The sequence below is a fragment of the Jatropha curcas genome, chromosome 5 (assembly GCF_041381405.1).
Source record: "Jatropha curcas cultivar XTBG-Jc1 chromosome 5, XTBG_Jcur_1.0, whole genome shotgun sequence".
In the NCBI taxonomy this organism is placed as follows: Eukaryota; Viridiplantae; Streptophyta; class Magnoliopsida; order Malpighiales; family Euphorbiaceae; genus Jatropha; species Jatropha curcas.
This window is the reverse complement of record NC_143155.1, coordinates 17,876,449-17,900,507: the sequence shown is the minus strand read 5'-3', so window position 1 is coordinate 17,900,507 and position 24,059 is coordinate 17,876,449. Positions and strand designations below refer to the sequence as shown.

The 24,059-nt window shown below is 33.3% G+C and overlaps 1 protein-coding gene across 1 annotated transcript; it reads right to left on the bottom strand.

Moving 5' to 3' along the window:
* Positions 1 to 9,994: 9,994 nt before the first annotated feature.
* On the bottom strand, positions 9,995 to 17,984 carry LOC105646404 (Mitochondrial import inner membrane translocase subunit Tim17/Tim22/Tim23 family protein). The gene is made up of 6 exons (XM_012232259.4): positions 17,586 to 17,984; positions 17,044 to 17,159; positions 10,944 to 11,070; positions 10,484 to 10,638; positions 10,283 to 10,345; positions 9,995 to 10,204 (listed from the first exon to the last, which is right to left on the bottom strand). The coding sequence occupies exons 1-6, from the start codon at positions 17,859 to 17,861 to the stop codon at positions 10,165 to 10,167; spliced, it is 777 nt and encodes a 258-aa protein (XP_012087649.1). The 5' UTR covers positions 17,862 to 17,984; the 3' UTR covers positions 9,995 to 10,164.
* Positions 17,985 to 24,059: the final 6,075 nt, after the last annotated feature.

Below are 24,059 nucleotides of genomic sequence, written 5' to 3'. Positions count from 1 at the left end.
ACCTTATACTTTGTAAAAAAATTATTTTTCTTTTTAAAATTAGAAAGCTATACTCTTATATTTTTTAGTCCCTTATATTATATTGTCCTTCTGTCTAATTTTTGAGATTTTAAAATACAAGTTAAAAGAGAATATGATAATCTAAAAAGAGAGAAATTTTATTTTTTGTCAAAATACCCTGTGGATACTTAAATTTTATGAAATTAATTAAATATGGTTAGCGTATGCTCTCTGCAGCACACTTTCGCCATTCATCTTTTTCTTATTTTCTTCTTTTTTCTAAACCGTAAACTTATTCATTTCAATCTTCATTATCAAACCCTAGTTTCATATATGGAGCACAATTTTTCTAATCTAACTATCGATGCTAAGGAGGATTAAGACTTTAATGTGTCCGCACTTGCCATTGCTATTCAACAAAAGTATGAGTTTTGCATGGTGAGGATGTTTCTTACATGTAGTGTTGTTAATTTCCAATGAATGAAGAATATTTCTGTTGATTGGGTGGTGTTACTATAATGGAGCTCGGTGCAAAAAGATTTCTTTTTCGCTTTTATAACAATGTTGATATCAAACGAGTTATTGAGGGTTTCTCTTGGACGTTTAACATACATCTTTTGGTATGAAGCCTCATTCAAGAGAATGAAGATCTCATGCAAGTTCCAATGTTATCAAAAAACTTTTGGGTACAAGTCCATGACTTACCAACAGGTTACATGTTAGAAAAAATAGCTATGTTTAACTTTTTTACACTATGATGCAAGGAATCTTAACTTTTCCACAAACAATTTTATAAGGGTAAGAGTGACACTTGATATTCAATGACCTTTGAGGGGGAGAAAGAAAATAGTATATTCAATGGCTTCTCCTTTTATGTTCTTTTTTCGCAGTGAACGCCTATATGCGTTCTATTTTCTATGTGGAAGACTTGGTCACTCGGATTCTTTCCGTGATTTAAGACTTGACTAGAAAAAGGAGGAGTTAGTGGCAATTTGGGATGAACGAATTAGGGTTCCAGCTCGTAGGAATTCACAAGTGCAAAGTCAATGGCTACATGAGTTTGGAAAGAATAAGTCTCCTGATGTTTTGTCTATAATCGTGCGAATTGTTGGAGGATCAAAAGAACCTATAAAAGCCTAAGATTTTAGACTCTTTCTATTTTAATAAATTACATAACGAGCATGATCTAGTTCCAAATTATGGAAACTGATATTATTATCATTGGGCCAAGATAAGCAACTAGGCCTTAGAGAAGATGAGAAAATGTCCAAGCCCGAGGAGGCTAGAAACATCCAAGAAATAAAATATTGTTGTTGTTGTTCCTCCAGTTCAAGATTCATCAATTAGCAACTATACCACTTTATCAGGTAATAAGATATCAATTGTTCCAGGAAAGAGGGACAATCGGAGGCCACGAAACTCTTCAGCTAGAACTGGTGAGGGCTTGGTAACCCTCCGACAGTGAATGTACTCAGAGATTTTTCTTTGTGCTGTAGCTCAGATGTGGCATTTTTTATGGAAACGATAGTTTATGGGGTATGAATGGAGGAGCTTCAAACGCTTTTTAATTTTGATAATTTTTTTTAGTTGATTGTGTAGGTAGGAGTGACGACTTAGCTCTTCTCTACAATAATTCTATCTAACTTTTGGTGACCAGATATTCTCAAAACTGTATTGATAGTGTTAATTCTTCTAACGGTTTGCAATAAAGGCTAATCAGTTATTCTTCTAACGATTTGCAATAATGGCTAATCGGTTATTACGGGATTCCTGATAGAAATAAAAGATGGGTTTCTTATAATTTACTTTGAGCCTTGGCTGCTAAAGATGATACACCGTGGTTATGCATGGGTGATTATAATGATTTGATCTCAAATGATGAAAAACTAGGAGGTAACCTTTATTCAAATTTCCTTCTTATGAGGTTTAGAGAAGCTCTTAGCGACTACAACCTTTATGATTTTCCATCTTCAAACTACAAATATATTTAGAGCTGCAAAAGTAATAATCATATTATTATATATATAAAAAAGATGGATAGGGCAATGTCAAACATGGTTTGGCTTCATTATTCCAAGATGGAGTTGTGAAATCTATCATTTCTCCAGTGTCAGATCATGATGCTTTGCTTGTAAAAACTTTAGGAATTTTCAAACTATTAAGGGAAAATTCAAATTAGATAACAGGTGGCTAGTGGGTGAAGAACTAGAAGGTATCATTTTTTCATGGTCAAGTTTGAGTAGTACTAATATTATAGGCAAGAAAGAGAAGTTTTTTGATTGTTTGAAGAGTCAGGGTCATAACAAAAATGGACTTTTGGAGAAATGCTACATTACTCACCTCCTAGAAGATGGGAAAGATTCTTTAGGCCCCTCGGATGATCAACGACTAAAGGAGTGGATTAATGTACTTGCCCAAGAAGATTTGAGGCGCAAACAGTTGGCAAAATAGTTTTGGTACCAATATAGAGATAAAAACAACAAGTACGTTTATGCAAAGATCAAGGCAAGGGGAAGGCATAATATTATTACCAGATTGCATGTGGATGATGGGTTTTGGACATCCACTGTGTTAGATATACATAACCTGATATTTAATTATTCTCATTCCCTTTCTAGAGATCAGAGTCAGATAGGAAACATATTCTAGGTTTGGTTAGACCATGGGTGTCTCTAGAGGATAATGAGTTATTAGTGTCTGATATTTGTTATAAGGAGGTTTGAGATGTTGTGTTCCAAATGCATCTGGATAAGGCTCCAGGTCTTGATGGTTTGAATGTTTCCTTTTTCATAAGTTTTGGCATATTATTAGAGGCGACGTGGTTGAGGGGTTTAGGATCTGGTTCCAACAAGGTATTATCTCTAATAGTTTGTTTGATACTTTGCTTGTTTTAATTTCAAAAGTTGATAACTCTGATATTGTGAGAGATTTTATACTCAACTCTTTATGTAATGTCCTTTATAAAATTCGACCTAAAGTCGTAGCTAATAGATTGAAGAGAATTTTACCAATTGTGATTTTCGAGAATCAAGTTGCTTTTGTTTAGGGCAGATTGATTACAAACAATATATTTGTTACTTTTGAGATATTGCATGGAATGAGGAGAAGGGTTGGTAATGGATTCCGGTCGTATACTTTAAAAATTGATATTAGCAAGGCCTATGACAGGGTTAACTGGGATTTTTCAGGTGATTTGATGAAAGGATTGGGTTTTTATGGTAAATGGGTTAGTTGGATCATGATGTGTGTAACAAGTATTTTCTTCTAGACTCTCTCTTTCGACAAAAATAATGCTCTTAAAAATACTATTTACAAATATAATGCACAATGAAAACTATTTATAAAACTAATGTTTGTTTGCCATGGAAAGAATATGTTGCACTAAAACCATCAACTCAATAGGTGGTCTTGGGGCAGTACAAAAAGTCATTCGTATTGACAAGTAGTCAGCAAAAAATAATTTGAGGAATAAACAATACTCCCTCCGTTCTTTTTATATAGACACAACTAATTTTTTATCAAGATTAAGAAAGTAGTTTAACGAACTTTTTTTGTCATTTTTTTCTTAATTTACCCCTAATATATCATTTATTTCTCCTCGAATATCAATGCATGTCTTAAATTATGTTTCAATCTTCAATGAGGCTTTAAATGCTCTGTTGGAATGAATGGAATATAAATAGCTGCAAAAATGAAGCTTATGCTCTAACATGAGAGAAATTCATTTTTTTGTCTTTTATTTGGAAAAGTTGTGTGAAAATATGAAAATTTGTGTTCATTTAACCTTCTAACTGTCTTTGATTATTGAAAACGTATTTTAAATAGTGCATAATTATTTAAATTTTTGGCAAAGTCCGTAAAAATTCCTTTCAATGTGGCCAACTTGAAAATTTTGTGGCCTTTTTCCATTCAAACTTCATTTAAAAATGTGCAAAACCTCTATTTGCCTCTGCGGGAGGTTGCTTCTACTCTTATGTATCGTCTCAAAATAGTGCTCATATAACCTATATGAGCACATTTTTTTTACAATGGAAATTGATGTAAAAAATCCATTCACCAAAATTTATTCAATTAAATGCTCATTTATACTTTTGTCTACCACTATCTTGAAAATCTCTCATACTAAAAGCTTCATAAAGGATTAAAACAAGGGTAAGATAGACTTTTTCACATTGGCATAGTTCCAAAGTTACCAAATTAGGCAAAATTTTCTATATAAAAAAAACACACAAAATGGAAAATTTTCCTATATAAAAAGAACGGAGGGAGTAATTTTTATTTTGTATTGAAACCACCAAATGAATTCTGATTTGAATATAAAGAATGTTTTTAAGACACACAATTCATTTGGTGGTTTTAATGCAAACATCGGATGTGACCACTAGTTAGCGAAAAGTACAGTATAGAATAGTATTTTTTTAAGAGATTACTAGATTAACTAATGGTTTCAATAAAAAAATATTTATTTACTCAAAGTATTTTTTTTTCACCAAAACACACATATAATTTGGTGGTTTTGGTACAATCCATTTGTATTAACACCACTAGTCAACATATTGGTGTCAGCTATACATACTTTATTTGGACAAGCGTAATAAATACAAGACTTGTGTCATGGTGTATGTGATGGATTGAAATATGGTGCAAGAAATTAATTCCCTTAGCTACCTAGCCCAATCTTTCATATACAACACTGCACTCACTTATACTCACCTTCTCTTGTTAAAGAAGAAAATACTTCAAACTATAACCACTCACCTTGCACTTGTATTATCAATGTACCAAACATAATGGCACTTATTCAAATACATAAAACTTAAAACACATACCACATAAAGAAGGAAGGAGCATCATAAAATAGAAGGTGTTGGTAAAGGTAAATATTTTAGTAAATAATTCTTTTATTTTAGATTTTTTTTAGTTTAAGTGAATTTTTAAATTTGATTCCTAAATATAAATATTAATAACAATTTGAAGTAAATAATGTCTTGTTAATTTTTTTTTTTTTTTTGTAGATTATTTTTGAAGCCCCGTCGATAAACAATCTACTTCAAGTCCCTTCCCTTATAACATATAACTATTACGAAGATTATCGCGCTAATATATTCGACACATCATCTTTTGCACCACAAGTTGAGTGGAGTGTAAACCATTTGCAGCATTAGAAATCTCATCGAACACTCATTACACTCTAATGATGGCATCCCAACAAACTCATACTTCTTTTTTCGAAATGGATGAGGTAACACCATTGCACTATATAGTACCTGCTTTTAATACTCTTGCAGTGTTTTTCGGACACGTGATGGATCTACATCTCAGGCTAGGCATTCAATTAATAATTCTTTTTAGATGATGAAGGCATCGATCAACATGCTCATTTGACATTTTCTAGCCTACGACAACCATCTATAAATATGGTTCAAGCTCCTCGCACAAGTGTCAATATAAATATTGAGCATGAAGAAGAATATTCAATGCATTAGAGAAGATACAATATGCTGAAATCCATGTCATAATAGGAGGCCTTCAAATGTGGTACAAGAGGACACATGGTAGACATTAGCTGACCTTATTGACTCTTAACAAAACACTATTCTCTTATGTACTTTTCGCTGACTACATCTCATATTTGCATTAAAATCACCAAATGAATCGTGCGTCTTAGTGAAAAGGCAATTTGATAATTAAAAATTTTTTATTTTGTATTAAAACCACCAATTCATTTGGTGGTTTTAAAAAAAAAAACTAAATATTATTGTTTATTCCTCTAATTACTTTTTATTGATTGCTTGTGACTATGAGTTATTTCTTATATTGCACTGAAACCACCAATTGAGTTGGTGGTTTTAGTGCAACATTCTTCCTTCAGGGTAGGATAAATATTAAATTTATAAATAGTTTTCATTTGACATTATACTTGTAAATAGTTTCTACAAGAGCATTATTTTTGTCAAAATTTTCATATTTAATAACTTATACATATAATTAAAAGATGGGTTACAGTAAAATCTCATCCAATTTTCTGCTCATAACTCCAACAGCCTAATCAAATGTTTAAATTTTGTCCTCCCATTTTATGGGAAAAATTTGGTGGGAAATAAATGTTTAATTTTTATTTTAAAAATGTGCACATTTTGTAAAGAAAGTATGTGCAAATTTAATTTTGGAGCCAAAATTTTTTTATAATATTAATTGTCTCTTCAAATTCTTCCAAAATGGCTACACATAAATAATATATATAAGAATTTGCACACAAATTATAGTTAAAAAAAAACTAAAAGTTCACTTCCTACAACTATTTCACATCCCTTTGATCTAAACCTGCAACCTCCTGATTCGTCTATAACTTCAAAAAATGAGTTCACTCTGACCGATGATCCTTTGGGCTTGATTGATTTACATGCAAAAGAAAACACATAATTATTGAATCATGAGAAAGAGTTTGACTATACATTGTCCTGTTGGCATGATTGCTTGTATAAAGAATGAAGCAAAAAAAAAAAAAAAATCATATAAGAAATAAGAAATTTAGTGAATGACATGCTTATATAACTTCAGAAAATGGAGGAATTTGATGGAGAATTTTGTTTTTGCAACAAATTGTTGCCTTTTTTTTTATATCATTCATAAAAATTTGTTAAACAATCTTTAATGTCGAATTTATATAAAACGTTAATTCTTTTTTTTTTTTGGTAATTTTTTTTTTTTCATGAGTAGTTTGTGATAAAGTATGCTCATATATGTGAAACTAAACACATAACAACTTTTCCATTCTTAACTAATAAAATATACATTATAATATCCATGAATTTTTTTTATCTTACTTGCAGTATAATGTGCTCATTATATCATCACGAGGAATATATAACTATATATAAAAAATATGTCGCAATTAGAAGATTTAAACGTAGATGATGTCATAATAAACAAATGAAAACATACATTATAATATCTATGCATTTTTTTTAGGTTGAATACATAAATTCACTGGCTAAACACATGATTTGCCCCTTGAACTTTATCAAATTTGTCGTAGACCCTTTTTTCAAACATTATCTTATTAGGCCTTCGAACTTTGTCCATGGTGTCCACTCGCCCCTTTTGGCGAAACTTTAATAGAGCATGCAGTAGCATTACAGAAGGAGCGCGTCAAGCGTTAAGTCTCCATTAGCCATCAAAACGACGCGGTATCATTTATTGTTTGTTTGCCCTAGAATGATAAAATGGTCTCGTTTCACTTACAAAACTCAACCACCTCCACTATGAAAATGACACCGTTTTCATGGGAAACCAATCCTACATAGCTCAAGCTATGGCAAACAAAATAACTCCAACCTTTTCAACTATGGCAGACCAAACTTTCGAATCAGAGTAAAAATAATTCCGAACAACGACGAGAACAGTCTAAAGTGCACCTGCGATGCTGGAATTTTATCTGACCATGACACTCCGAGAGCTACGAATCGACGCAGCATGATGATCTAGCCGCCTCCTGTTTTGTGTCTTCTACGATTCTTTGTCGAGAATGGAGCTAGCAGATATGGAGATGATAAAGGAAAGGGAGAATTCGCAGTGGGAGACGGAGAAGAGGAGGATGGAATTGGACTTCTAGTTGACTTGCATGATGCTAGGAATTCAATTGCAGATCGCATCAATTGCACTAGGAAGGGGCCAAGCAAGACGAGGAAGCGAATTGAAGTAGACGAAGATGAGTTGACCATCTCAACAGCGCGAGTAGTTTTTTATTGTCTTTTTTTTCTCTTTTCCATCATTGCCCAACTCAATCGTAACTGTGTTGCGGAAAGGAGCTTTGATTGCAGGGGAGGAGCTTTGTTGCTAAGTTTGTTACTGTGCAACTTTGGCTTTTGAATTGTATAATGGCATGTGATTTTTCATCTTCTTTTTCAATAAGTAAAATAATTTTGCTCAAAACAAAAATATGAGATTGATTGTATTGCTACCTGCTCCAAGATCATTGTATTGCTGGCAATTAATAATACTCTGTCTTCCTAAAAAGCATAAATTGATTTCAAAAACATAATCACAGTGGAGGAGGCTGAGTTTTGTAAGTGAAACGGTACCATTTTATCATTCTAGGATAGACAAATAGTAAATAATACGACATCATTTTGATGGCTAACGGAGACTTAACGCCTAACGCGCTCCTTCTATAATGCTACTGTACGCTCTATCAAAGTTTCACCAAAAGGAGCGAGTGGGCATCACACACGAAGTTTGGGTGCGCAATAGGTAAATGTTTTAAAAAAGGCATAAATTGAAAATTTTGTTAAAGTTCGAGGGCAAAAAATATGTTTAGCCTAAATTCACCTCTGAATTTTGCAACTTTAATTTTATGGCAACCTAAACTTTGCAGATGATTTATTGTGTACTTAAACTTGTAATTACACACATTTCAACAGTAATATTGATAATTTTTAAGGTTTTTGACTTTTTTCTGTAAAATATCGACTTGATATATAATTAGCAAGATATTTGAAATAATAATTTTCATAAATTTCAACACCTTAATGAGTGTTTAATTAATCTAATTTTGAGAGTTGAAGTATTCAATAAAATAATTTCGAAAATTAAAGTATTTAATAGGTTAAAATAAAAGTTGAAGGTGCTATAAAATTGAAGTAACAAAGTTCGAGGGTAAATTTATATATTTGGTCTTTTTTTTATCTTACTCAAACATGACAATATGCTATAAGAATTATGTAGCCATATAACAAAAATGTATTACAATTAGAAGATTTAAATACAGATAATACAACAATAAATGATAATATAGTTGTGCATTAGTAACTCAACCACATTTAAGGCAATATTTACTAGTAACAAAGCAAACAATTTATACTTTGCACTTTTCCTATAGTCTAAATTAAATAACTTTGTCTATTTAAATTAAACACTCAATGGAAACTTTATTTACATAAAAGAATCGAGGGGGTAATTGTTTACTTTATATGATATTAGAGTGTCTCTAACTCTTTTCTTTTTTTTTTTTTAAATATTTGTGAAATAAATTGTTATTTACAACAATGTATATCTTTAGTATAAATAAGATAATAAAAAATATTTGTGAAATAAATTATTATATAAAACAATATATATCTTTAGTATAAACAAGGAAAGATAATTAAAAAAGTATAATTTAAAAAATTTTCAATTTTTCATACAAAAAAATTCTATTTTCTCAAAGATATAATACCATTAAATATTTAATATAAAAAAATAGTTTGAACGGATTCTTTTTACTAATTTTCATTCTATTTCCAAAAAAAAAAAAAAAAAAAAAAGAGATATTTTGAAAAAAAATAACAATAATTGATTAATAAATAATTTAAAATGCAAAAATATTTTAAATTTTGCATATTGTTGACGATTGAACTATATTCCAATTATATTGTATTTTTCAAAAAAAAAAAAAAAAAAAAAAAAAAAAAAAAAGAAGAAGAAGAAAATACAGTGCAACTACGAGAAGTCGCAAAGCTCATATCATTCACTTATTAGGCGACCACCAACAGACTTGCCTTTAATCAACTACAGCCCAACTCACACATTCGATGAATCCTCTTACCTCCATCACCATGGCCCCACTAAAAACTTGCAATTGCTTCCACAATCTCATGAAAAGCAGCTCAGCATTAGATGGGATTTGCTTCCTCTTCTTCCACCCTTCTTTGCTAGACACCCTAAACCCTGAATCCTACACTTCCAAAAATTAATTTGAGAAAAAACTAATTTTCAAACAAGCAAAAATAATTACTCTTAGACCTGAATGAACCCGATGAATTTTCTCGAGCTATGAACAACAAAACCTTAGTCTCAACTCCCTCTCAACGTATAACTTGAGCAAAACTTGAAGCTATGGCAAGTTCTTTTCCACAACTCTATAACTTGTAAAGGATGAGTAACACAGACAAAATATATATATATATATATATATATATATATATATATATATATATATATATATAAAATAAAAAACAATAAATAGAACCATCTCATCAGAGAGAAACTTCTACGTAACAAACAATCACAGTTGGGAAGGATAAGTCACAGAAGGAAAAAAGAACATAGTAACTGCAGGAACTACTACTCTATCATGCTAAATGAAAGTTCTCTCCAACGACCCACTTGCTTCTGCAAAAAAGTTCAAGCACGTCTTCCTTGCTTTCCTTTCAGCTCAGGGTCCCTAAACACCATATGTAGCTGGGAATCAGAATACAAAATCATAGAGATTTAGTATTATCACGCAAAGTGCGAGTCAGACCTCTGAATATGGTCAAGAATAAGGAGCCTTGGTCCAGGTGGGATCCTGACATCTCTAAGAGCACTGAAACATATCATAGCAACCAAATCTCCATAAGAATATATAGTCAGTCAGTTAACAAAAGATCAAACAAAATAAGATCGTATTGATGAATATCAAAGCAATTGAAAAAAATAATAATAAAATAGCCCATCTAGGTACCTATCGGTTAGCAATGGCAAAGTGCTGTCTGTTAAGAAGCCTTTCTTAAAGTTTTTCTCATATTTCTGTAGGCCAAGGTTGTTTAACATGGTCCTTGTTCTGACATAATTTGTATCTTCAGCTGCTTGTGGTTGTTGAGAGAACTTTTGCCCTAACTGAATAATCCCATGAAAATTACTCTCCATATGGGCAAGCATGAATAAAAAGAATGCTACTATAGAACAGAATTTTAAAATCAGAACAACTGGCACACATATAAGACATTAGAGGTTATGGTTTAGTGAACTTAAGGATGAGATACACTTGGCAAGATTGATCACAAGGTGCCCCTGTTTTGGCATGCAGTTTCAATAGCCATCCACATGTAGATGTATTTAAAAGCAAAGAGACTGGGGGGGAAAACGCTTAAGCATTTGCACTACAAAAGGCAAAGAGATCAATTCTCTTTCTTGACGCTTACCTGGTAAAGCCCACCTTGAACAAGTGCAAAAAATAGTCCAGAACTGACTGCATTGGCAGCTTGATTTGGGCCACCCATGCCACTAACCAATGAAAACATGGCTCCAGATCCAAAAGCTGCTACCATGCTGCAATGACAAAAGTAAACAATCTTCAACAGAAGTGAGATCTTCAACAAGTAAATAAACCTAGTAAGCACAGCACTTCAAATTTTCTTATGTATGAATATCCCGCAGATATTGAATACTGACTACAGATATAGTATTAGAAAAAAATACAGACATCCTTAAATTATGTCCAAACCAACACTTATGTCCCTCTAGTTGATGAAATAACTCCTAATTTATGACTCTATCTTGTTATGGAGTCCCTCTGTCCAAAAAGAGGCCCCTATGCCATCAGATGCCTTGAAAAAGACAAAATTGCCCGTGAAGTAATTTCCTGTCTTCTATCTGTCTCTCTAAATTTTCTTCATGTTTGTTGTAGCTCATTGTGGAAGAGTTGGTTAGTGTTGGGTTCATTAGGCTTCTCCAATTTCTTTCGGTTTGAGGGGGTGTGGTGTGAATGGTTTCAGAGGAAGTGCAGAGAAAAAGCTACACCAGGAGGTGTAAAAGAGGTACCTAGCAATCACAGGCTTGCCTCGGCAATCGTCACCATTTCTTGAAAAATGATTTTCAAGGTAACTAATTTTTTTGGTGTTTTCTCAACTGGGTTGTTTCCATACTTTGAGATTTGATTCCCATCTCTTTGTCTATCTCCTTGGGTTTTCTCATGCTCATTTCAATCAACTCACCATTTTCAATAATGGGCATTGCCTTCTTGCTTGATAATAACGTCACGCTATCAACCCACTCCCTTTTGAAGGCAATCCAAAGCTTGCCTGTATTGGAGCTAGCCTTAATTTGCATTAATTTGACGCTTTTTCTCGTCTTTCTTTTATAATATCTGCTAGACAAATATTTGTTTGTGTTGGCTGGATTAGATTTATTGAGGATGATATTTCAGTTGCTAATGCAAGCCTAACTCGATGAAGTAGTGCCGATGAAGAGATTCGAGAGGTTATAATTGTTAGCTGGTTTACGTTGGTCTTACTTTGTTGTTTTTATGTTTGTTTTTTTTTTTTTTTTTTTGCAATTTTTGGTGTTGGGGTTTGATGGTATTTATTTGATTAGAGAGGTTGTTAATGGGAAAGTTATGGATTGGTCTAATAATTTCTTTACCTGTTGCCCAAGGATTAGCTTGGTTTATGTTGAGCTTTTCTGCACTTCATTGTAAATTTAAGACGTCTAAGAAATTTGGCTCATTTCCGCCCGCAGTACCTCAACTTGGGAGGGTCGTCACTTTACAGTCCCTCATCTTAATTTTCTCTTAAAACTGTCTCATCTTCTATTTTTGTAACACTAAAATGACTATGGCTGGAAGGGACATCAGGCGGCTGATGCGGCCAGCCGGAGTGAATAAAAATATATTAAATAGCTAGGTCAGTCGCCCATGTGTCATGTTGATATTTCTCTCTCCCCTTGTTTTCTCTCTTATACTACCTTTCCTGCCCGAAACCCTAAATTGGAAAATCAAATTGGCCAACCATCTTCAACAAGACCACCATGGCTGCAAGCAACTAAAACGCCATTATAAGTAATATGATTGTTGGTTTTCTTCATTTCATAAAACATTCTAAGTGCCTTAGTCTCCCATACACTCCAAGCCCAGGATCAATGCAGACCAAGTTAACACATTGCTTTCAGGCATTTTATCGAACACTTTGATAGAATCATCGACAGACCCACATCTAGAATACACATCAATCAGTACAATACCTAGTGATACAGTAAGATCCAAGTTATTTCTAGAAATATAAGCATCAACCAACACCACCATTTTAATGATCCTAAGTTAGAAATAGCCAATATCACACTTAGCATTGTCACCACATCAGGGTTTACATTTCCGTCAAATTACATTCATCGAAATAAACCTAGAGAGCAAAACCATTGTTAGCTAAAAAGCAATCATTAAAGACCATGAGACAATATCTCTATCACGCATTTCCTCAAACACTTCAAAAGCAACATCAACAAAACAATAACTGCCATAAGATTGATAATGCATTTTGTGCATCAATACTCGAATCAAAACCAAGCTTTGTTATAGGAGAATGGAGGTCTTGACCCAGTTGGAGATGAGAACAAGCCTTGAACAAAAGAAGAATCAAACCCATGCTTTGTTATTTTTCATTTTTGCAGAATTTACAAATCCATATGGACTTCATTCTGTGTCTTGGGCTAATTCAAAACTGTCGTCGGATAGGTTGTGTCATTTTGGCATTGCACGCAATTATCCTGATTTCGATTTAAAAAATGACCTCTATTGGTATGATAAGAAAGACAAAGGCTCCTTCATGACTCCAACCTTCAATGGGCCAAACTACTTTACTGGTGCAAGTAAGGATAAGTTTGTCATGCTCTTTGAAAATCTGCTGAATTTGCAAGACAAAACAGAAGGATTTGAAACAGAAGCAACCAATGGTGACTTCAATAAGTCTTGTCTTTTTAATGAGACATATGTGAAAGATAAAAATGAAACTCAGGCAATGGACTATTATCATTTTGATAAAGAAAATCAAATGAAAGGAGACATTGAGGGGAATGGTGGTCCACTTCCCCTTTGCAAATGTTGTACAAGAACAAGAGGAAATTATGATTTGGGTGATTTTCAGCTAAAAGTTGGAGATGAGAAGTGATTTTCAAGAGTAAATGCCGTTGCCGCCATTTCAGATGAGAAGTTCCGAAGACGTAATGCAAAAATATGTGAAGGTGAAGCCTCTTACATTTCCTCTTGCATCTTCATCTCCTCTCCACCTAAACTCATCATCTTCTACTGATTCTATTGTTGTCATTCATCTCTTAATTATTAAATGAGCAGATAGCCATTGGAGGAGCTCAATCCAAGGATTTCTTTGATAGGTATGAGGATATAAAAGGATCCGACGGCTGAAGTTTTGGTCACTTGATCACTTGCTGGTTGATAAATACAAATTTCCTAAGAATGATGAGATGAGCAACCTTCAACTTAAAGTTGGGTTTTGAAAGAGCTTTAGGGGACTCTATGGACAACCGAGGTGGATAGCAATGAGTGGGACCCACAGTTGACTTGGCTTTAATTTATAATTTTTTTTTCACTGTGTTTTTTAACGGAAATAGGTAGAGTCCTTTAGCGTTAAAAATATCAAAGATGACACAGTTTCAGAGAGAAGGCTTATTTTCACACGTGGTCCCAGAATTATAGCCAATATCACATTGTCATACCTAAAATTCAATTTGTAATAAAAAAAAATCCCTAAACAACTATTTGTGTAAGAATAAAATCCCTTTGACAGAATTAATGGAATTCTGACAACCGAAATGCCACGTGTCATACACGTGGCTTTGTCCATATCAAAAAATACTTACATGTCGACATCCATATTTCTCTCTCATGGCAACAATGCAAAAACCACAACCACTACCACTCCTCTCTCTCTCCTAAATCTAAAACCACTTTCACCTTTCTCTCTCTCTCTCTCTCTCTACAAAATCTTACCACTTCATGTCGTTTCCATCCTCTTCTTTATATCTCTTTGATCTATCTCTTTCTTTTCGGTAAGGCCTTTCAGTTCTTGTGTCTTGTCAAGGATAGACGGCCTAGAGCACATAATTCATGTTCTACAGTTTTCAATTTTGATTTTTGTATTTTATTGATTGCTTTTTTTCTCTCTCCCTCTCATTATGGCTGTAGCTGGTTGAATATTACTATTTATTGATATTTTTGTTCGTTTGCTAAATCAAATCTGTAATATCTTGCTAATATCTAAGGTTTTGATAGGGATTATTTAAAAAAAAAAAAAAAAAAAAAAAAAAAAAAAAAAAAAGAAAGTTGATTAAAAAAATTATTGATTTTTTGGGTTACAGTTTGATTATCTGTCTGTGCTTTATTCATTTGAGCTTGAATTTTTGAATGAGAATAAATTGTAGTTTCTTTATTAACATGGTGGTAGGGAATATTGATCTTTCAAGAAGAGGTTATGGTATCTCTAGTAAATACTTTGATTGCAATAGGAATGGTTTCATTAAGCATGGTGTGATATATAACAGTGGGTATCATATCTCGTTAGATGCTTTTAATTTTTGTTTTAAAAGAACTAGGCTTAGTTATAGAAATGTAGAGGAAATGTTTGGTTATCCTTAGGAGAGAATGTGATAGTGGTTTTAGATTTTCGAGAGAGAAAGAGAGGGGTGGCCATGGTAGTGGTGGATCATTGGCAAGAGAGAGAAATAAAGATGCTGACATGTAAAAATTTTTTATATAAATAAAGCAACGTATCATCTACATGGCCTTCTCGGTTGTTGGAATTCCATTAATTCCGGCCAGAGGGATTTTATTGTTACAGGAATAGTATTTCAAGGATTTTTACGTTACAAATTGAATTCTAGATACGAATGTGATAAAGGCTGTAGTTCAAGGACAACGAATAAAAATAAGCCCAAAGAGAAAAAAATTAAGATGAGGGACTGTAAAGTGATGACCTTAAGTTGAGGAACACCGGGTGAAAATAAGCCGAGAAATTCTCACTATTGTTGAGGATGCGGTGGGTTTTCTCATTTTTAAATTGTTTGTGTAGTTTGCATGTGGATGGGAAAAGTTTTATGATTGAAGGTGTGAAGCACTTGAGTTCTCATGCTGTGGTGAATCTTGCTGCAACTCCAGCTCTTGCTTTTCTATGTTTTGTAGCAATTAGAGGTATTACTGGAATACAAAGGGTAGAGATGGTATTTAAGAAATAATTTTCATCGGCAATTTCAACTTTTCTAAGGCATCTGACAGCAAAAAGGGCCTCTTTTTGGACGGAGGGACACCGTAATCTAACAAAATCATAAGTTTATTTCATCAAATTAGAGGGACGTAAGTGTTAGTATGGATATAATTTAGAGACGTCAGTGTATTCCTCCCTCAGAAAAAATTAAATTATAATCTGAATAAACTCCATAGACACATTTGTTATCCCATCTTTTTCTAATTTTAATCCAACATAGAAATGACACAAAAAAAATCAGGTTCAACGAAAGCAGGCGGTTTTTAAACAAATACAGCAAATTAGAAGTTGGTTATACATCACATGCCAAGGGCTGCTCGATGGGAGTATAATGTGTTCCTTTGCCAAAGTTATTTCTAATGCTCAAGCACTTATTCGGCACATCTCCAATGGTGAAAAGCATAGCTGGGAACTCAGCTAGTACTTCAAAATAATATTTTATGTATTTTATGCAAGAAACTCAATCTTTTCAGAAAGGGTGTTTCTTCTCAGATTTGCTAAAAAAATTGTCCAGACCTAAGAGAGTGCAAGAGTGCAACAAATTTGTGTAGCTATACATAGCCTTTAATATTATAATAGTGGCCAGACCTTAAAAAGTGCAATACATTCCAAGTAATTGATAAGGCATATATTTTGTTCAAAATTTTCAGATATGGAATTTTACATGACATTTTTAAAAAGTAAGTAAGAGGTAAAAAGAAGGACATGGTAAGATGACATAAAATTAACTTTTAAACACAATAAAAATAATTTTTGAAGTAATAATCATTATTGGAGAAATAAAAATATACTTCTGAAGTTCTAACATCAATTTGGAGATTTAACAGTACTAGGGTACAACTGACACCATGATTAACTGTTATCTACATGAACTAATACAAATTTAAGCCATTGACCACAACTGAAAATCAGATTGAAGGTTTGGATTTTTGTAGTCATCAACCTTAAAAGGACTCGAGCAAGTTTTGAAAATAGGATTATCATCGTACATCTCATCCAAATCACATAACAAATGTGAAAAAAAAGAAAAAAGAAACGAAAAGAAGTGTAGTTGAAAATAATAAAAATAGTTGTGATAATCTTCTTGATTTATCTATGCTACTTTGCATCAATAAGACGGTGAAGCTTAAAAAATCAGAAATCCGCCAAAATAAGCAACGCAAACAGTCATTTTAAGAGGAAACAGAAGTATCAAAACTGTTGTGTAAAAAGATCAATATAAATGAAGGAATAATCATTCGAAAAAAAGAACCTGGATTGAACATCCTCCTTGCCTCTCACTCTTTTCATGATACAAGAAATGCCCGCATTGACACCTGTCATGACAGCAAAGTTTCGAGCTTGTACCAAGGGACCTCCAGATAAGGCCTATTGTCAAAGTAAGTCATTGAACCAAAAACCTTGCAGACCAGATAATAAGAATGCAGTGGAGCCAATTGCATAAATAGGAGCCAAACTTAACAATCCACATCCTAAAACTGGTATGGTGCTTCAATTAAATATACTGTTAGATATACAACAATATCAAGAAACAAATACAAGTAATTGCCTTTCTATTCATCAGAAATGTGCTTCAATTTTGATTAAAAACATTCTCTATAAAATAATTTATAAAACAATACCATCTCTAATCTCTTGTCAATTGACCTAATTAATTTGTTTATCTTTAATTTTATAATGAATATCCTCAAACTGCAAATCAATCAAAATATAAAATTCAATTATAAACCAACAATTTGATTATTAAAAAAAAAATGAAACAGACAAGTAACATTGTTGCAGAGAGAAGAATACCTGGGCTTGCTTGAGAGAAGCCATAGCCTGAGGGTCTAAGTTGGCCTGAGGAGGAGTAGGAAAAGAGGAAGAAACGTCGTTAGTTAGGGTTCCCATAAAGCCACCAATAGCAGCGCCTTGGATGGCGGAGGTTGCAGTAACGACGGCGGCCTCTACAGGCAAAGACTGTTTGGATAGCCAAGACTTGAAACCAGTCTCGAATTCCTTGTACTTAAGCTCCAATTGCTTTAATGGATTTTGATTAGGTACCATGATTGCTTGTTTTCCCTGCTCCATTATCCTCTGCAACTTCTGATTCTTCTTGTTATGCTGTTGCCGCCGTTGCTATGAGGATATAGCAGAGGAAATATTGATTCGAGTTGTTAGCTTTTGTTTTGTCTTTTTTTATTTTAAAACCTGCTTTTTTTAATATTTATTTATATATGTATCCCTCCTCAACCCTAACGCTGCTAGTTTGGCATCTATTTGACATTTAGACAAATTAGTAGGGAAATGTTACTATTTTATCTTCATATTTTGTAAAAATGTATAATTTTACCCTTATATTTTTTGAAATATATAATTTTATCTTTTTTTTTTTTTACGTCCGTTGCACTGTTATATTCTTCCGTTAATATTTAATACTTTTTATATAAACAAATTAGTTAATTTGGACAAATTTACTGATGAAAAAAATACAAAAAATTTACAGGAGGACACAACAGTCAATGAAAGCAAAAGATAAGGACAAACTCTGTATTTCTACATTCTCTTCTTCCTCCTTATTCCTAAGTGTTAGGCGCTTGTCTCCTATGATTGTTTTCCATTTTGATTTGGTAGTAGCTTTGGCTTCTCTCTTCTTCCTTTGTTCATCCACTTTCTTCAAATAATCCGTGTCCACCATATTTGCAAAGAATGAAAAAACGTTGTGCAGTCAGTTAAAAAATAAGCGAGTATAAGAAATGACATGACAATACCTTTATTTGCCCTTCTTATGTATGAGCTTTTGCCTGAACAAATCGCAAGATATTTTAAAGTTAATAAGCCCTCGGGATGGATAGGCTTATGAGCATACTTAGCCAAAAGTATCAACGCTTACTTTCTTCTTGTCAGTTAGTAGCCTATCCTCATGAAAGGTAGAAGCATCTGTAAACTAGCAAATTCCCACGCCAAACCCCTTCGGGCTTTTTACTACAAAAAACTTTTCTTTCCATCTCCCTTTCAGGAAACCTGGCATCCCATCAAAAATAGCACAATAGTCTCGAGCAGACAAATGGGGATGGTCTTCTTTCTCCCGGTTGGTTAATGAATAAAATGCAGCATATGATTATCGGAAAATCAAAGCTCTAATTACTTTTCCAAATTCAAATCTCTCTCGCTTTACACAATCACTCTTCCTCCATGGCGCTTTCTTTAAAAAGCAACCATAACCAAAACTAAAGCCCTTTCATCTTTTATATGTTGGATCTTGTCCGAGGAGGTCAATGCCTTCCACTAAGATATAAAAATAGTGTTTGGCTCAGGGTTTTAAAGCTCAACCATTCAACAATAGATTGAATCACAAATAAACGATTGTTTTCTATAATTGATGGACATCTTTCTATCACAACCTATTATTAAAGATTTTATTTTGATTTTGGATTTATGAAATGGATTTCAGCTGATTTCTTCGAATGTGATTTTTTCGGTTTAAATAAATATTTTGATTTTTATGAGAAGATTACTTAAATTACAGTTTTTCTATATTAAAGATTTTTTTGAAGGAAAGAGTGCAAGAGTTAAAAGAAAAGAAGTGGGAAAATGGAAGGCGGTGATGGTAATATCATAAGATTTTTTTTTTCAAATTTAGATCCACCCATTTATTATATATTTTTATCATTATAATTAGAGTTATTAATCATAGTAGTTAAGTTTACCATTATAATATATCTCTTTATTTTTAGAAATTTTTTAAATATAAATAATTAGTTGATGTGGTGTATTGGTAATTTGAACCCTAACGCTGCTAGTTCGGCATCTATTTGACATTTAGACAAATTAGTAGGGAAATATTACTATTTCATCTTCATATTTTGTAAAAATGTATAATTTTACCCTTATATTTTTAGAAATATATAATTTTACCTTTATTTTTTTTGCGTCCGTTGCACTGTTATATTCTTCCGTTAATATTTAATACTTTTTATATAAACAAATTAGTTAATTTGGACAAATTTATTGATGAAAAAAATACAAAAAATTTACAGGAGGACACAGCAGTCAATGAAAGCAAAAGATAAGGACAAACTATTTATTTCTACATTCTCTTCTTCCTCCTTATTCCTAAGTGTTAGGCGCTTGTCTCCTCTAACTGTTTTCCATTTTGATTTGGTAGTAGCTTTGGCTTCTCTCTTCTTCCTTTGTTCATCCACTTTCTTCAAATAATCCGTGTCCACCATATTTGCAAAGGATGAAAAACGTTGTGCAATCAGTTCAAAAATAGGCGAGTATAAGAAATAACAAGACAATACCTTTATTTGCCCTTCACATGTATGAGCTTTTGCGTGAACAAATCACAAGATATTTTAAAGTTGATAAGCCCTCGAGATGGATAGGCTTATGAGCATACTTAGCCAAAACCATCAATGCTTACTTTCTTCTTGTCAGTTAGGAGCCTATCCTCATGAAAGGTAGGAGCATCTGTAAACTAGCAAATTCCCATGCCAAAACCTTTCAGGTTTTTTACTACAAAGAACTTTTCTTTCCATCTCCCTTTCAAGAAACCTGGCATCCCATCAAAAATAGCACAATAGTCTCGAGCAGACAAATGGGGATGGTCTTCTTTCTCCCGGTTGGTTAATGCATACAAGGCATTTATTGCATAGCGGAGAACTCTAAATTGATCTGGTGTGCCAAAGCACTAAGACATAAGACTATTTTAATGATATTAGGGGCGAGTTGGGAGACAGTAATACTTAGGTGATTAAGATAATCACATAAATCTTCTTGAAGAGGGAGGCAAACCCTAGCCCTTAAGTCCTCTTCGTACAATGTATCATGTAAAGTTATTAGTGTGTTGTTCAATAAATCTGTGGATTTTTTTTCAATTGACTCTCTAAAAGTACGAAATTATTTGAAATGTGGGAGCTGAGCTAGAGATATAAATTGATAGTATAAATTAATAATGTCACATTATGGCTTATTGTTGCTAAAACTGGTTTAAAGGACTAGATTCATGTGAGTTAGGCTTAATATGGGCCTCGGGAACCTGAAACTTACTTGGGCCTTAGTGTCAGTCAGACCCACGGTTTTGGGTCATGATAGTTTTGTGGGCTGAAAAATACCAGGTGATTTTGTTGATCAGATGCTATCATCATCTCAAAGAAATCATTAAATGAGTATCTAGCATGCTATAGAAATCCATCACGTGTGCCAAAAGACACTACAGAAATATTAAAAGCAAGTACTATATATTGAAATGGCATTCCCTTGCCCATTTCGATGAAAGAAGTATGGATTTATTGGGTTGCCATCATCAGAGTGTAATGAATGTTCGATTAAAAGCAGGTATCATGTAAGGAAATTTATGTTTTGATTACTTAACTTGAAATATTTATGAATCAAATGTGTTTTGGTGAAAAAAATACTTAAATGAATATTTTTTTATTGAAACCATTAGTTAACCTGGTGGACTCTTAACAAAACATTATTTTTTCGCGTATTTTTGCTGATTAGTAGTTACATCCTATATTTGTACAAAAACTACCAAATGAATTGTGTGTTTTAGTGAAAAGTCCATTTAACAATTTAAAATTTTTATTTTGTATTGAAACCACTAGTTGAATTGGTGGTCTCGGTACAAAATAAAAATTATTATTTATTCATATAATTATTTTTTACTGATTGCTTTCTTTTTATATTGCACTGACACTGTCAATAATTCATTAATAATGAATATAAATTGAGTACATCGTAAAATTCCTATAGGAATAATAAATACAAGTATAGAAAATTGAAATCTTCTGTTAGATATATTCTTGATCTTAGCAAAAGAGGTTAATTTTTCGGGTAAAAACTGATCAATTTTCAAATAGTACGACAAAAGAAACTTTTTACGATATTGTCCCGATCATTATTTTTTGGAAAACTTGTTATAATTAACATCCACAGAAGAGTTTAATATAACAAACTTGAATGGAGAAACACACCGTATTACTAGACTCTATTGGTAAAAGAAACTTACCCGAACTTGAAGATCTGAAATCTCCAACCATAAGAATCAAAAATCCATCTTGTATTTCGAATTGCCAGATAAATAAAAGATATACATAAAAACGCCTCAATAATAAGGAACAGCTCCATGAAAGGAGAGAATTAATAATCCTAATAGGAGGTATCAAAAACACTCAAGATCTATCAACTATTATAGATCTGAGAGACTAAATCAAAATTTTGTTCCAAATGATCATAGGTTTGAAAATTATTAGAAGAAAAACTAAGGCTCCATTTATTTCTGTAAAATAACTTGTAAAAAAATATTTTTCATAACTTTTCGCTATTTAGGGTGTTCAGGAAGATAAGTCAAAGGAAAATATTTTCCTGGTCAAAAGAAAATTAAGCATTTTTTAAGGAAAATAACTTTCCATTTTTGAGAGTGTAAAACATTTTTCAGACATTGGTAAACCTTATAAATCTATATTTTTTAATTTATTAATCATCAAAGTCACTACCACCAGTCACCATTTATCACCGACCACCACTGGCTACCACCACTGACCACCACCAAAGGGTACCAGCAGCCACCACCACCCATCACCGGCCACCGATGACTTTCATAATTTACATTTTTTTCCATTCTTTTCATATTTAACAATCAAATTTTTAAATTATAAAATTTCTATTATTATTAGTATTTTTTACGATCTTATTAGATAAAGACTTTAAATATTTATATCAAAATATTTTTCAACAAATTATTTTACGAAAACAAACGGAGAATAAATAAAATAAACAAAAATGATAGTGAGAGATGGAAAGAAACTACAGTCCACCAAGGAAGATGGTCAACGGTAGTGTAGAAACAAAATCTAGAAAATTACAAAAAAGAGAGAACCAGAGTCATTGAACGGCTAAGGTTTAAGAAACACCGTCAATTGAGTTGGTGGTTTTAGTGCATGTTAGAATATATCTTGCATATATTCTGTTGTTATTGTATATATCTATTTTTAGTTAGTATATATTTAGTTACCATAGTTTTAGCAATCAGTTAGCTAATTTGTAGCCTAACATTCCTCTTGTAACTTGTATATACTGTTTCATAATCAATGCAATAGGACGGAATTGGTTTTCTTCATGGTATCAGTGCCTCTTACGATCCTTTTCTCCTAACCCTAGCCACACCTCTCTTCTTCTCCATTCTCCTTCTCTCTTTTTCAAACTCTTCTATATGGCAGACTCACCCAAGTTTCATTCCGCCCTCACCATTACTAATGTTAAATCTCTTGTTCCCGTAACATTAGACAATGAGCACGGTTTGTATCATTCTTGGGCTACCTTGTTTACCAATCTTGCTAGGGTGCATGATCTTTACGATAATTTGGTTCCACCAATGGAGGAGAAAGCTAAGACTGCCTATGAGGCAGCTAAGTCGGCTGATCCGACTCTTTGGAGGCGTTTGGATGCCGTTGTCTTACAATGGATTTACAGCACCATTTCTAATGACCTTCTTCACGCTATCTTCAAACGCAATGACACAATAGAGGGGGCGTGGAATCGTCTTGAAGCTCTTTTTTAGGACAACAAAGCCTCTCGGGCTACCCATCTCAAGGAGGACTTTACAAACGCTGTTTTTGAGGATTTCAACTCGATTGATAATTATTATAATCACCTACAATCTCTGGCGAACAGGTTGGCTGATGTTGATGCTCCGATAACAAATGGTCGTCTGGTTTTACGTCTCACCGGATCCTTACCGGAGGCGTATGGTGGTACGGTGGACTTTATACAAAATCAAGAGCCTTTGCCCTCCTTTGAGAGTTGTTGTTCGAGGTTGAAAATGGCAGAGAGGGGGAATTCGAAAAACAATGGGAAGAAAAAGGCCCAACAAAATTCTAATGGTCGGTGCTAGTCAGCCGACACATCATCAGCAACAGTGGCAGCCACGTCAGCAGGCCCCTCCGCCACATTGGCAATAGATGTGGCAGCCTGGTTGGGGTGGGTGGACTATTTTGCCTTGCCCTTTTCCCACTTACTCCTAGCAGCCAAGGCCCAATCCAGCGACCCAACGTCCTACCTCTCCTGGGTCAGGCTTACTTGGGCCCCGACCTCAAGCTTTCAATGTTGTTGCTCCTCCTGCTCCTAGCTACGCGCCCACCGACATTAAGGCCGCTATGCATGCCCTTTCATTCTCTCAACCCAATGGGAACTACTACATGGATACCGGTGTTACATCTCACATGACGACGGATGCAGGTATTCTCTCTTCTTATTTCAATTCAAGCAATAAGCATCATAACA

Bases quoted from the DNA above. Each gene is read 5' to 3' on its own strand.
- LOC105646404 (XM_012232259.4), bottom strand. From the start codon at position 17,861: ATGGAGCAGGGAAAACAAGCAATCATGGTACCTAATCAAAATCCATTA. The intron at 10,639-10,943 runs GTAAGCGTCAAG...GGGATTATTCAG, and splicing joins TTCAAGGTGGGCTTTACCAG to TTAGGGCAAAAGTTCTCTCA. The intron at 10,346-10,483 runs GTACCTAGATGG...GATATGTTTCAG, and splicing joins TTGCCATTGCTAACCGATAG to TGCTCTTAGAGATGTCAGGA.